The sequence below is a fragment of the Rhinolophus ferrumequinum genome, chromosome 22 (genome assembly GCF_004115265.2).
Source record: "Rhinolophus ferrumequinum isolate MPI-CBG mRhiFer1 chromosome 22, mRhiFer1_v1.p, whole genome shotgun sequence".
Classification (NCBI taxonomy): Eukaryota; Metazoa; Chordata; class Mammalia; order Chiroptera; family Rhinolophidae; genus Rhinolophus; species Rhinolophus ferrumequinum.
Window position 1 is genome coordinate 16,181,880 of NC_046305.1, and position 13,440 is coordinate 16,195,319.

General features: G+C 39.8%; 2 protein-coding genes across 11 annotated transcripts in view; one reads left to right on the forward strand and one right to left on the reverse strand.

The window, feature by feature from the left end:
• Nucleotides 1-7,120, reverse strand: part of TRMT1L (tRNA methyltransferase 1 like) — a 29,668-nt gene extending 22,548 nt beyond the window's left edge. Inside the window, exons 1-3 of one of the 4 annotated variants that reach the window (XM_033092958.1) lie at nt 6,666-7,113; nt 2,957-3,067; nt 893-1,006 (exon numbers count right to left, since the gene is read on the reverse strand). In XM_033092958.1, coding sequence (XP_032948849.1) covers nt 893-1,006; nt 2,957-3,067; nt 6,666-6,888 — 448 coding nt within the window. In that variant the 5' untranslated portion in view covers nt 6,889-7,113. Of the gene's footprint in view, nt 1-892; nt 1,007-2,956; nt 3,068-5,116; nt 5,266-6,665 lie in introns of those variants that run through there. The other 3 variants (XM_033092957.1, XM_033092959.1, XM_033092956.1) reach the window with 3 other exon arrangements.
• A 114-nt stretch (nt 7,121-7,234) lies between these two features.
• Nucleotides 7,235-13,440, forward strand: part of SWT1 (SWT1 RNA endoribonuclease homolog) — a 79,516-nt gene continuing 73,310 nt past the window's right edge. For 6 of the 7 annotated variants that reach the window (XR_004421604.1, XR_004421606.1, XR_004421605.1 and 3 more), the window contains exons 1-2: nt 7,235-7,452; nt 10,582-10,671. Coding sequence is in view for 3 of the 7 variants with exons in the window: in XM_033092952.1 (XP_032948843.1) it covers nt 10,591-10,671 (81 nt within the window). In the remaining 4 variants the exon portion in view is untranslated. The remainder of the gene's footprint in view (nt 7,453-10,581; nt 10,672-13,440) is intronic. The other variant, XM_033092955.1, reaches the window with a different exon arrangement.

The following is a 13,440-nucleotide window of genomic DNA, read 5'->3' on the forward strand; positions in this document are numbered from 1 at the left end:
TCACTAAGTACCATGCTGCAATGAATATTCTTGTGTGTCTATCCTCGTCTTTTGATTCTTTTACTCCCAGAAGAAGTGCCTGGTGGATAGATATGTGTTATGTACTTACAATTTTTAAATGTTGCCAGTCCTCTTTCCAAAAATGCTATAATAATTCGCATAATTCACTATCTCAGAATATAATAATCATTTACTATCTATATGAAATCTTTTAATTTGGCAAGATCTTGGTTTTTGTCCCTCAACTTTAATGATTTTTTGTATGACTCTTCTTGCTTACTCCCCCAAATTGTGTCATTTTTGTCATTATTATAATTGGTATATTTTTCTAATTTCCGTTTATCTAGAGTGAAGGAAGGCTATGATTTTGATTATTTATCATATATCCTGTAACTGTTCTGAATACTCTTACTAACTCTAGGTTTTTTTAAGCCATCAAGAGAAAAAAAGAGATGTTATCTTCTCTTTTCCAATATTCATACTGATTGTTTTTTACTTTCTACATTTATTGTATTTACTTTCTACATCTTATGTTTTATTACACTTATTATACCTTCAAAAATATGTGTAAAATGGTAGTTCTAATATAAAAAAAAAGTGTAGATCATTAAAATATCATTCAATAAGTAATGTGGACCCCCAGGACAAGCAGAGTAGGCAGTACAGAACAGATACTTAATAAATGTTTGCCTAACTGAACTACTTCTGTCATATATAGCTATTACCTGGAAAGCTTGTGATCTTTTATTAACAAACACATTAAAAGAGGGACATTAATCCCTCATCATTTTAAACTGAAAATACTTGATTAAGTTCACAATAAAATTTCCAAACTGGTATCAAATCTTGAATTTAATTTACATTTATTTTAGGCAAGCACAAAAATACTAACCTTCAAATTCAACTGAGACCTTCCAGTGTAAATTTTGAAGGTGACGACGAAGCTTATGGCTATTACAAGCTCTGAATTTTTCCTTAGGGCACAATGGACAAGACTGTTTGTTTCCTGATAAAGAAAAAAGGACCAATAAAGCACAGAATAAACTAGCTATTAATGCCTAGATTCAGCTACAGAAGATGTAACAGGGGACCCCCCCCAACCCCACCCTCCCTTCTTAGATAACGTCTTTAACATTAGGGAGAAGTCATTCCTTCCTCAGTAGGTAGTTAATAATAATTGTTTTAGCACACAGTCACTGATTAATTTTTACCCTAAGCCACAGACTCCCCCCTCTGTGGCTAGCTGATAATCTTGTTGCCACTGGGAACAGAAAGGATGAGTAAGTGATGAACTATATGATATCCCTCCAGCCAAAATGTCTGGCAGAAACAGTGTCACTCTTGTAAAGTAAATATAATATGAGTTAGGTGCCCCTTTTGGCTTCCACTAGTTGCGTCAGGGGAACGCTCTGTCCGGGTGGTACCCGGTCAGCAGGAGTAAACTCGGGAAGGCGTCGCCAGCCCCCCTGGTTGAACAATAGCTGACCCACCGGTGGAACGCATGAATAGGATCACGTAGGTTGCCCTGTGGCCACAGTCACCTTATGTACATTGTGACACTGCCAAAATTATGTCCCCTGCCTTCTACCCTAGATAATTACCCTGAAACTTGTGATTCATTGTCCCCATGCTTGCTGATTGTAATCGTTATGGCCTACCATTCTTTCCAGACTGGTAATCTATTGGAAAAAAACCCTAGTTTTTTACCCAGGGGAGCCCTAGTTGGAACTCTCCCACGGGGATGCTCGCTGGACACGCCTGAAGCCAAGACGCTGTCTCGGTTCCCCAGTGCCTTGGAAACACTCTTTGGGTGGTGAGAACTCGCTGTTGCTCTTTGTCTTACTTGCTTTATTCTGTCTATCTTACTTATTGCCTCACTTACTAAATAGTGTTTTGCTGCCTCAGCTCCGTCTCAGTGTGCATGGTGAATGCATATTCGACACCCAAATTCTGTGGCCACGTAGCCCCTTGCTGCTAGAACTCTGTACTTTGGAAAGGGGAAAAGGCAGCAGTTGTCACTCACAGAGGGACAGGGGCTGGGCAGAGAGCATATGAATCTGCCATGGTATTCTACTATGGCTGCAACAAAAACAGTTAATACGTGGAGTTAGATAAATGGAAGAAGGCATTCAAAGCAATAGAAGGAATTTAATAAAATTGTTATTCTGAGACTGGGGGCATGGTTAGATAACCACAATGTCTTATTACTGAATTTGCGTATTCTTCCCTATTATAGTAACGTGTTCTCAAAAGTTTATAGATCGTCTAAATAAAAGTCTAATTTAATTAGAAATGTACTGTATTTCAAATAAAAACTTTGATAGTATACAAAACAATTAAAATCTCAAATTCAGGTTTAAAGTAATAAAAATATACAGAAATAATCCATAACTCATTTAATAAATTTTAACCCAACAAATATCTTTCATATATAGCACACTGCAAGTATAGGCATAATTTATTTTTTATATACTCTGCCTACTTCAATAAACCACGAGGTGATCTTGATGGAATCCAAGCACCACGGATGGCAGAGCAGAAAGAGGAGCTTGGGGCACTGACAGTATCATGGAACTCTTGTGCCAGCCCTATATTGCTTGCCTGCCTTGGGACTTATTTTATGTGAGAGTATACAAGGCTCCATCATATTTAATACACTGCTTTTTGGTATTTTTGTTATTCATAGCCGAATGCAATTCCTAACTTACAAAATACATAGCCCTTATATATCCATGAGATTGTAATTTCCTGGAGGAGTGAAATGACTAGTACCCACAGCACCTTTGCATATAGACTATCAATTTCCTGACTACAGAAATTTATTTTACTACTGCTCTAGTTCCGTGGAATACACAACTCTATTCTTAGCAAACTTTTCATGAGTTGAAACACGACAAACCATTAGAAATGAAGAAAAAACAAACAACAACAAAACAACCTCCGAACATGGAAATACCTGCATCAAGATTATCTGAGTTCAATGAACTGGCCGAATCAAAGTCCGCTTCAGTTACAAAAGCCAACTTCTCTAGATCAGCAAGCTGCCTTTGAATTGAGATGTGTCTCTCTGAAAGGAAATTTTAAGAGTTAGATTATGCTTTAACAATCTGTAATCCAGTTCCATTTTTATTTGACTATGTCACATAATTTTACAGTTTTATTGCCTGTAGCATAACGCTCTGGTACCTAGATGGAGAATACTGCTATAACTCAGTATATAAAATGACAAGTGTGGCTCAGAATGCAAAACGTTGGGAGAAAAAACTCTATTGTGGAACTTGACAACTTTAAAATTTACCTAATTATTCAATATAATTCTACAAAAAAGAATGTTTCTACTCTGTACAAAACATTGAAATAAGAAACATAAGCCATGTTTCCTATCTTCAAAGAACTATCAATCAGGTAGGAGAGATTAACTACTAACACAAAGCAGGGTGAAATGAATACTAGGATTAAAGGTAATATAATGCTGGCATGCAAAGGGAGGGGTAATTAATTCCATCAGGTGCCTCTGGGGATGTCTTTACTGCTGAAGAAGTGGCACTTGACTGAGACTTAAGGTATGAATAGAATTTCAGTACGTAGAGATTTGGTGGCTGGCCTTATAAACTTGTGTAACCTTATGAACAAAGGTATGTGGTATAAAGAAACACCCCTGGTTGGATAGATGGAGTTGGTAGAAAAATATGCAGCCAAAAATGTAGTATAGATCATGGAAGGCATAAATTCTATGCAAGTTAGTTTGGCCTTTATTCTTTAGGCAATGCTAAGTCTTTGCAGGTTTTTGAGGAAGTGAATATGAGTTGAATGTTTCTGGAGGTTATTTCTGGCTGTAGAACCAAGGATCAATAATTGAGGTGAGAAATTAGTAATAGAAAGGTAAAAGGAGAATAGGTCTAAAAAAAAAAAAAGCAAAGAATTGGGATGTGGTGTAAAGTATGGGAGAAGAGTAAATGCAAGAATGAGTCCAAGATTTTGAGTTGAGAATAATAGAACAGAGAGCAATGAAGAAAGAGAAATGGAACAATGAAGAAAGAGAAAAACATTTTTGGCAGAAAGAAAGAAGATCGGAAAAAAAGGCAGTTAGCTTTTGACATAGTATGTTTGATGTAGTTCTGGTATTCATGTACTAAAGTCCAATAGGCAGTTGAATTGTTTTTAGAGCTCAGGAGGAATTCTGAATAGACACAATCATAAATACATATGTTAGGTGAAACTATGAGCATGACGAAGAAAGCCTAAGGAAAAAAATGTGAAAAAGAGAAGTAAAAAGCCAAAACCCAGTCCCAGTAACACATTTTCGGGTTTCTCAACTATTACCTTCTCGGTTCACTCCCAGTTCCTTCCTTTGTTTACCCTTGTGTATAATTTGTGTTCTTGTTTGGCTCCCCCAGAAATAAGCAGTAAAAAGGCAGGGGCTAGACTTTATTCATCTTTGTAATGGCTAAGTGCCTATCACAGTAACTTGCGCATAGCAGGCACTAAAGTTTGTTAAATCATTTTGAAAAATCGTTAGTCTTTTTGGATGAGCAGCACACTGAGTCAAGAATTTTGGAATTGAATTCAGTACTATCAGACATTCCTGCTCAAATTTATGAAAATACAATTTTTACCTTAGTTTTTAGAAAAATGAAGAGCAACACATTAACTTGGGTATTACTCTAATGACTAACAAGCTATAATTCTTATAAACTGGCCAAATTTTTTCCCATCTTACTTGCAAGATCATACAGTAAGATTCAGGCAATGAATTTATGTGTACCTATTTAATTTGTAATCACAAAAGCTTTTGGCTTCCATAGTTCAAAGATCTGTATATGTGTATGTGAAACAAGATATATAGTATTATATAAAGACATGCTTATTGAAATCATTCTAACTACTAAGTAGTACGAAATAAGAGAAAGGAACCTGTAAGTTAGAATAGAAAACAACAAAATCCTGTGGTCCACTATGAATACAACTCCCAAAGATCTGTCTAAAGATTCATGATATGCTTATGTACACCTCCAAAATCACTTTCTGGCTCAAGATAGTTGATAGCACACAATCTGTATTTAAAACACTCAACCTTTTTGTAACACATTAATAATCCATAAGTCAACAGGCAAACCTCTTATTAAATCAGATGAGTCCAAAATGCTAGGTTCTTTTACAATTTCTTCTATTACTGTTTCCTCAATTTTCAATTCTATTTCAGATATGACATCTTCATCTTGCCTAGTTCAGACTGATTTCGAAGGATTAACTAGACCGTCTAAAAATAATTTTTAAAATGTGATTAATATATTATTTCCAATGCATTTCAGATTTCTCAATCATTACATTATTTGTCCTAGTAATGCATTTTCAGGTTTCCCAAACATCGCACATTCTCCAAATTACATACTTGTAAATTTTAGAATATACAAATAAATGTTCCCAAACTGTGTTTAACATATTCTTGATGGTAAGGAGAAAGCATGCATTCCCTAAAGCTGCTAAACCACTTCTGATTAATATAAACAGATCCAAACTAGAGGTGAGGTAGGGAGGATAACTTACCCATGAGTATACCCCCTCTACCTGCCATTGTAGTAGTTGTGGGTGAAGAAATAACTGGCCTTATTTTGTACCTACTTTGATCTTACATGATGAAGACGGGCCTACCTAAGTAAGGCATGCTAACTTTGCCTTTTCTGTGATCAGCCTTACTCTTAAATCTACAATCATGTATTGTTTTAAAACTGCAAAGTAATTCTATTAGAGTAACGATCCAAGTCTTTTACAACATTAAACTCACAACTGGCCTAGAAGTAGGAAAGACAATGAATTAATTTAAGATAATTTTGTTATAATTTTGAAAGAACGTAAGGATCAATTTATCGATCAAAAAATTAGAAATAAAAAAACCCTTTTAGACCTTACATTTAAAATGTTCAGAAGATTCTTAAGAACATTTATATTCCATTAATCTTTTAAAGTCCTTTATGGTCCCGTAAATCACCACTTAGAAAACATGCAAGCACATTCAGAAGCACAATAATATGGGCTATTAATTTTTCAACAGTTGACTTCTGATGGAATGGAGTACAAAACTCAATTGGTATTACGTCTGAGGGAAGACATCCATAACTTAGTTGACTCTAACTCCTGATCAGCCTCGAATTCTTGTTGGAAGCAAGCCGTTATAGAAAATGAAATAATGAGAAAAACCCATCTCTGAATATTTCGAGGCATAAAAACTAATTGCCAGCAATGGTTTCTAAATCTTGACAGCTAGGATCTACTACAGTAAACACGTTGCCTTGGTTACTGTGTCACATTTTAAAGGACCTACTGAAGGAACCATGGCAGACGAGGCTGTGGGAAACTACCAAATTAGGTGTAATTTCCTATTTTTGTACCGGAAAAAGACCCCCTTTGACGAAGAAGCTCTCAACCTTATTTTGCAGCACCCCTGGCCTCCCCATAACCTTCATCGTGATGTCCTCGGTTTGTGGAGACGCTTTCTTCCATTTTGTACCCGTTTTCCGCGCTACACGGATCCCTCCTTCCTCCCCCCGTTTCCCTAAACCTGCCTTTCCCCATAAAAAGCCATCCCAGTGAAGAAGGGCCTCCCCAACAAGGCGCACTTTTCTCGGTTCTCCTGCAGCAGAAAGATCTGGGCCTCCTGCACTTACTGCTTTCAGCCTCGTCAGGGGCAGAGGCTAGGGACCGGGACAGGGCCGGAGCCTGAGCCAGGGCAGGGGCTGGGGTTGGAGCCGAGTCCGGGGCCGGGGCCGTATCCGGGGCCGGAGCTGGGACCCGAGCTGAGTCCGGGGCCGGGGTCGGGACCTGGACCTGGACCACCTCCACCTTCTCCTTCTCCTGGGGTAGCAGCTCCTCCTCCGCCATATTCTCCATAGTTACCGCCTCCGTGCCAGGCCCGCCCCAGGACCAGGAGGGCTCACGGCGGGGTCAGAGAACTGGCGTGAATTCCCAGAGGGCTGGATCCAAGGAGTGGGAAAGCAAATGGGGGAACGGGATGCGTGCAACAGACAAAAGATGAAGGACCAGTGAACAAATCCTGTCCGCAGAAAAATAAAAAGCCAGAGGCAGCGATTCGCGGTCCCATCGGTTTCCCTTTCCCGGAGGCATTACGACGCCACCACAGACTGCGCAGAAGCATATTGGGGACGGCGACCAATGAGAGACAGAGTTCCGCTTCCACGGTGTGTCTCCGTTTCAGCCGTCAACCACTAAACGGAACCAAGACTACAATACCCAGGGTGCACAGCGTCGCCGGGGGGCGGAGCCTAGTTCCAGGCCTTTGGAAAAAGTAAACGCAAAGCAAAACAAACGCTCCGAAGCGTTCGAGTGGTAGTCTGGATCCGAGTGCAAAACTACATTTCCCAGCGGGCTCGGGGTTCAGGGGTCCCATTCCCTTGGCCGGGCCTCTGGAGTCGCCACCGTCGCGGGGCTGTTAAGGTAGGGACTTGCGGGGCTCGTTGACGTTTTGCTGGGCAGGCTCCCCCTCTCATTCTGGGAGCCTCACCTGGAGGCCGGCCGGACTGAGGACTCAGGGGGCCACTCGAGCTTGAGGCTGGCGACTCTGTGGGCGGACCTGAGGTCGAGCCAGTTCAGTATAGGGTGTGGTGCTGGTCCGGCCCTGCCTCTGGGGCTGCCCCTCGGTCAGTGTAAAAGTCCGGTCAGTTCCCGCAGAGCCGGTGGGCTCCGGCGGTTTACGAGCCGCTGATGAGCTTGCCTGTCAGTCCGGCTGACTGGAGTTGGGATCGGCTCATTATTTCGCACCCTCACCCACACCGTGACCCGAACACTCTTTTCCTTTATTTTTGTTTTAATCCACATATTCTCAGTATCATCAGCGCTGCGCTGTGGTCGTAAGCGTCCAGTGAATAGGGCTTTTCTTTCTTTCTTTCTTTTGGTGCTCACGCTCGTATCTAGGTTTTTAATAACCAGAGCTCTGAGTCTGCTGAGCTTCCAGACTTGATTGATGCCGTGTAGATTCCCCGCGGCATATACCAGTGAGTCCCCTGTCCCCCGTACTTCTCTTCCCTTTACTCTCAGGACTTGCTTGATTTTAAGCCTCACTCATTGTGCCCACGGGGGCAGGCAGAAGAAAACACTTAAGTTTTGGCTGCTCTGCCTAGAACGGGTCCGATCGTTATTAGCAGCAGGAGGGGAGCCCCTTTTAGTCTCAGGTGCAGGACAGTCCATTAAAAATGGAATAATAACACATTATAACTTATAGAAATGAGTAGTGGCTAACTATATTTGTCCACCATCCAAGAATCATTGATTTTTTTTTTTGTATTCCTAAAAGACTCGATGGTTCACTATGTCAGTCTTATCATTTAATACCAAATGGAAACCAGAAGATGACAAAGGTTAGATTTTAGAATGTTCATTCTATGGGAATTTTAGTAAGAATTTCTAAGCATGGTTCCTGGCTCTTGAGACATCCTAAAGAAGGAATCTTCAGAGTTTGGAGAATTATGTTAAGTGAGTGTATCATTAATCTATTGCCGTTTAAATTAATCCCAAAGCTTAGTGGCTTAAAACAATAAACATGTATTACCCCACAGATTCAATGGGTCTGGAATTCAGAAAAGGCTTTCTGGGTGTGTCTGGCTCTGGGTCTCTCATGAGGTTGTAGTGAAGATGCCTGCCAGGGACGCTGCCATGTGAAAGCTTGATTAGGGCTTCAGGGTCAGCTTCAAAGGTGGCTCACTCATATGCCTAGCAGTTGGTTCTTTTTTGGCAAGAGGCTTCAGTTTCCCTGGGGGCGACTTGAATGACATGGTGGCTGGCTTTCTCTATAATGAACAATTCAACACAGAGAAAGGCAGAAGCCAAAATATCTTATATGACCACATACCGCCATGTAGCAATACCCTATTGGTTACACAGGTCAGCCCTATTTATTGTGAGTGGGGACTACATAAGAGTGTAATTACCAGGCAGCAAAAATCATCAGGAGACTGGCTAGGACAAAAGGTCTCCTCTCTTTTAGTGTATATTTTTGTTTTCATAAAATCAATATGAATTTCACACTGATATAAATATAAATCACTTGTCACTGTAAACAGATAGGTCATTTTCCTTCGATAGTCCACTATCTGTGTTTTTTTCAGTTTGTCTTGTGGATAAGAGGTTTAAATTAGCATTATTTTGTATTCAAAGCAACATCGGACGAACATGGATCGAGTTTAAATTATAAAAAAGAACATAACCTGTCCATTGCCTCTAAGCAATTCGTTTTATAGAAGTTATTGTTTTTTATTGTATCTCTTCCCCAACGCTGTGGAATGGAATCCTGGGAACAAGAGAGGGAAAAGATGATTAATCTGGAAGCTCAATTGTGAATTCAATTATTGCCATAAATTATCTTACAACACAAAATTTCTGGGTAATTTAGAATCTTAGAGAAGCCTATGTTGAATATTCTTTATTAATATTTATTATTAGATTTCCTGTTAGCTATCAGCATTTTTCTTCTCTTCACATTCATCAAAGCGTTCTAAAAATTCGATTTCATCTAATTCATCACTCTTTCATAAAACTTCACTTACTGTGAGCATGATTGACCGGCAGTAATTGCAACTGCTTGGTTTCTAGCCTTTCTTATGTTCATAGTCTCAGTATGTGTCGCTACCAGCAATAAACTCTCCTTTGGGCTTTGCTTCCAGACCCCTTTTATATTTTCCTATCGAAACAGACCTGGTGATGTTCCCAACCTTTGGCCTCTGTGTTCTAGCACAGGATGCTTTTGGTACACACTAACTTGACAGAGAGTATTTATGACCATAAGGAATGGCTATGTTTGTCTTATGCTTTTTTTTTTTTTTTTTTTTTGATGGGAGGAGGGTGTCAGCAGCTAACAGTATTGAGTTAATCCAAAGCAGGCCTGAGAAAATGAGACTGGGATGGGAAGAGGATGGAGGAACTACAATGGTTAAGAACTGATAATGGTTCAGAATGAGAGAGTGAATACTCTGAGGAAGAAAAATCCACTCATTCATTCACTCAGCAGGCACGTATGAGCACCTTCTAAGTTTTCAACACAGCTAGTCTTCAAGGAGCTTACCGTGTAAGCCAGTCTTTATTTAGACCTTATTTAAACCCTCTGGGACGGGTTATCTCCATTTTACATATAATGAAATGAGTTCAAAAAGTGTATGTGATGCACCTGAAGTCTCACTCAATGAGTGACAAAGGGTGTGTCAAGAAAATGAAGACTTGTGACTAATTAGTTTTGAGGTGTAGGTGGGGCAAAATACAGTAGTCCTGCAGGCAGTTGAAAATGGTGATCTGATGCTTGAGAGAGAAGTCAGGGATAAAGGCATAGTTTTGAGAGTCATTCCTAAAAAGACGATCGATGAAACTGAAGCAGGGGAACAGATCATTATGAGGGAGAATACAAGTGAACTAAAGCGGAACAATGAGAGAATCCTGTCATCTTGGGAATTGTTAGAAAATGGAAATCATTTTGTAAAATTCTAATCTTTATAAAACTGAAAGAAGAATAATTTCTAAAGTATTTTTTGTTGTGGTGGTGGTAAAAAGCATATAATATATTTTTAATGTTTATTTTAGCTTTTCAAAATGTCCAACAAAGAATCTTGTGGAGAAAGAGAGACGTCTCAGAGAAAAGGCACCACCTCATTACCCAACTTTGATGAAGAAGTAAGAATTTTTATTTACTGACCCAGAGATGTCCCTTTTTACAGTTTATTTTTGTGTAATGCAAAAATTACACCTCTGTTTTAAAATGAGATACATACCGTGTTTCCCTGAAAATAAGACCTAGTTGGACAATCGGCTCTAATGTGTCTTTTGGAGCAAAAATTAATATAAGACCCGGTATTATATTATGTTATATTATATTATATTATATTATATTATATTATATTTATTATATTATAGTATATTATATTATAAAGACCCGGTCTTATATTATAATAAAATAAGACCCGGGTCTTATATTATATTTTATAAGACCCGAGTCTTATATATAGTGTAATAAGACTGGGTCTTATATTAATTTTTGCTCCAAAAGACGCATTAGAGCTGATTGTGCGGCTAAGTCTTATTTTCAGGGAAACACGGTTAAGTATTTTGTTCTGCTCTTCTGACCCAGGAGAAGTCATTTGATTTTCCCATTTTTACTTGCATTATTTTATTTATTTCTTACAATCCTATAAGTTAGGTGCTATTATTGTCCCAATTACACAAATGAAGAAACTGAGGCTTAGAGAGGTAAGTAATTTGCCTAGGCATTCCTGACTTCAATTCTAAACCTCCCCCAAATCCTTCTTTTCATAGCTAGAACTCACCATTAGGCCATTTTCCACGTCACCCTCGTGAGTTTCCTCAGCATTGGATAGGATTACTTGCTCACCAGTCAGAATGAGCTGCCCTGTGCAGGGGAGGCCGAGGGTAGGGGAAGCAGTCTCACCGTGAACCTTTTTCGGAGACTGTCAGCACACTGCCGTAAGAAGTGCTTTGGTAGATGAAATGTAGGAAAACTAGATCATTGATCTGGGTGTTGTCTCCAGGAAGCTAGACTGTCATGTGATTGATATAACCAAAACAAGCAAACAAAATACCCTGCAATCAGTTTTATCATAAACACTCTGAATAGTCTGCATAGTGCATCATCAGAATTAGATAGCGTTTATGCTGTGTTACCATTTAAGATGAGAGACTACAGTCTGGCATAGGTGAGTGTTCACTGAAGAAGTGATTTCTGTGGTAGCAGGTTCGTTCACAAAGCTTTTTCATCATTTGAATGAAGCATGCTAGAGATTGTTACACTTTTTGGTGTTTTGTACTTGTTTACTACCTTTCTGATTACTAATGTGGTTTCCCAGGTGTTGGAAAGACGACCTGGGTGGGTGGCCCTAGAGTACTCTGCTGTCCTTGACATATGTGTCCCCTATTTGACACGAATAATTGGCATGTTGTTTGCAATTCTCCTCCCATCCTGTCTTCAACTACTTGAATTAGGCTTTTTTTTTGCTGTCACTTCTCCAGATTTGCTCTCACCAAGGCCAGCAATGGTTTCCATGTGCTAAATCCGTTGGCCAGTTTTCAGACCTCATCTGACTTGACCAATCAGCGATATTTGACATAGCTGATTACGCCTTCTCCTAGAAACACTTTCATCACTTAGCTTTTGAGACACCAGACTTTGATTTTCCTCCTCACTGGTAACTTCTTCACAGTGTCCTTTGCTAGTACCTCCTCATCTAAAACTATAAGCTTTCAAGTGCCCAGCCTCAGTTTTCCCAATGTGGTACATTGCGATTCCATTCTTTCAGTGAGTTGGTCCAAAACCCCGGTTGTCATTCTCTACCTGCATCCCGTCTAGTAGCAAATTCTGTCAGCTATCTTTTAATAACATCCTCAGAGGCTCACTCCCTTCTCCACTGCTATCACCATGATCCGGCAATCAACTTGCTTTCTGAGATTATTCCAGTAGTTTCTAAATCAATCTCTTTGCTTTCACCTTTTCCTCCTTGTGTTCTTTTCTCAACACAGCAGCTAGAGTGATCCTATTAAAAATATAGGTCAGATCACATCACTGCTACTCAGTGCTTTCTCGTGGTTTTCCACTTCATCCAGAGTGAAAGCTGAGGTCCTTGCTGGGGCTGACAGAGTGACCTGCTCTCTCCATCGCATCTCCGTCTGGTTCTCCCTTTACTTTCTGCACTCCATGGCTTCCCTGCTGTTCCGACAAGCTGGGCCCATTCCTGCCTCAGGAGCTTTGCATGTGCTGCTATTCGCTTTGAACTGAGAACTCTTTCCCTAGATATTCACATGGTTCCATCACTTCTTTAGGTCTCCATTCACATGGCAACTTATCAGTGGGGCCTTTACTGACTACTCTGTTTAAAATTGCAGCTGCCTCTGTCTACCTCCTCCTCCCAGCCCTTCCTGATCTTTCTCTTTGCTTAATTTTTTTCCATACCATAATGTGACACATTAAATGTCTCGCTTGCTTATTTGTAAATTCCTGCACTAGATTTGAACCTCCATGAGGGCAGGGACTTTTACAGTTTTTTCATTTATCTGTCCCTACTGTCTAGAATGCCTTTGGTACATAGTAGGTACTCAGAATATGTTTGTCCTGGCTCTGTTGAATTCAGGATCCCCTAAAAAATAACTGGAAATATGGTTTTGCTTTGTAGAAGACTGAATTCCACCATGACAGTGCCACCTCCCAGTGTCCTTATCTGAGCTGCCATGCCAGCTGGCCTTCTGCGGTAACACCTGTATCCTATCTCATCTCTCATTGAAAAGCACCTGGATCTTGATTTCTAGTTGAGTCTCCCATCTAGTTGAGTTTCCCTTCCTCTTACCAAAGTTTGTATACCTTTGAACATTGTTCCCCTCTGAAGTTTGTTATTAACGTACAAGGAATGTTGATTTATAATAGTGATGAAATAATGC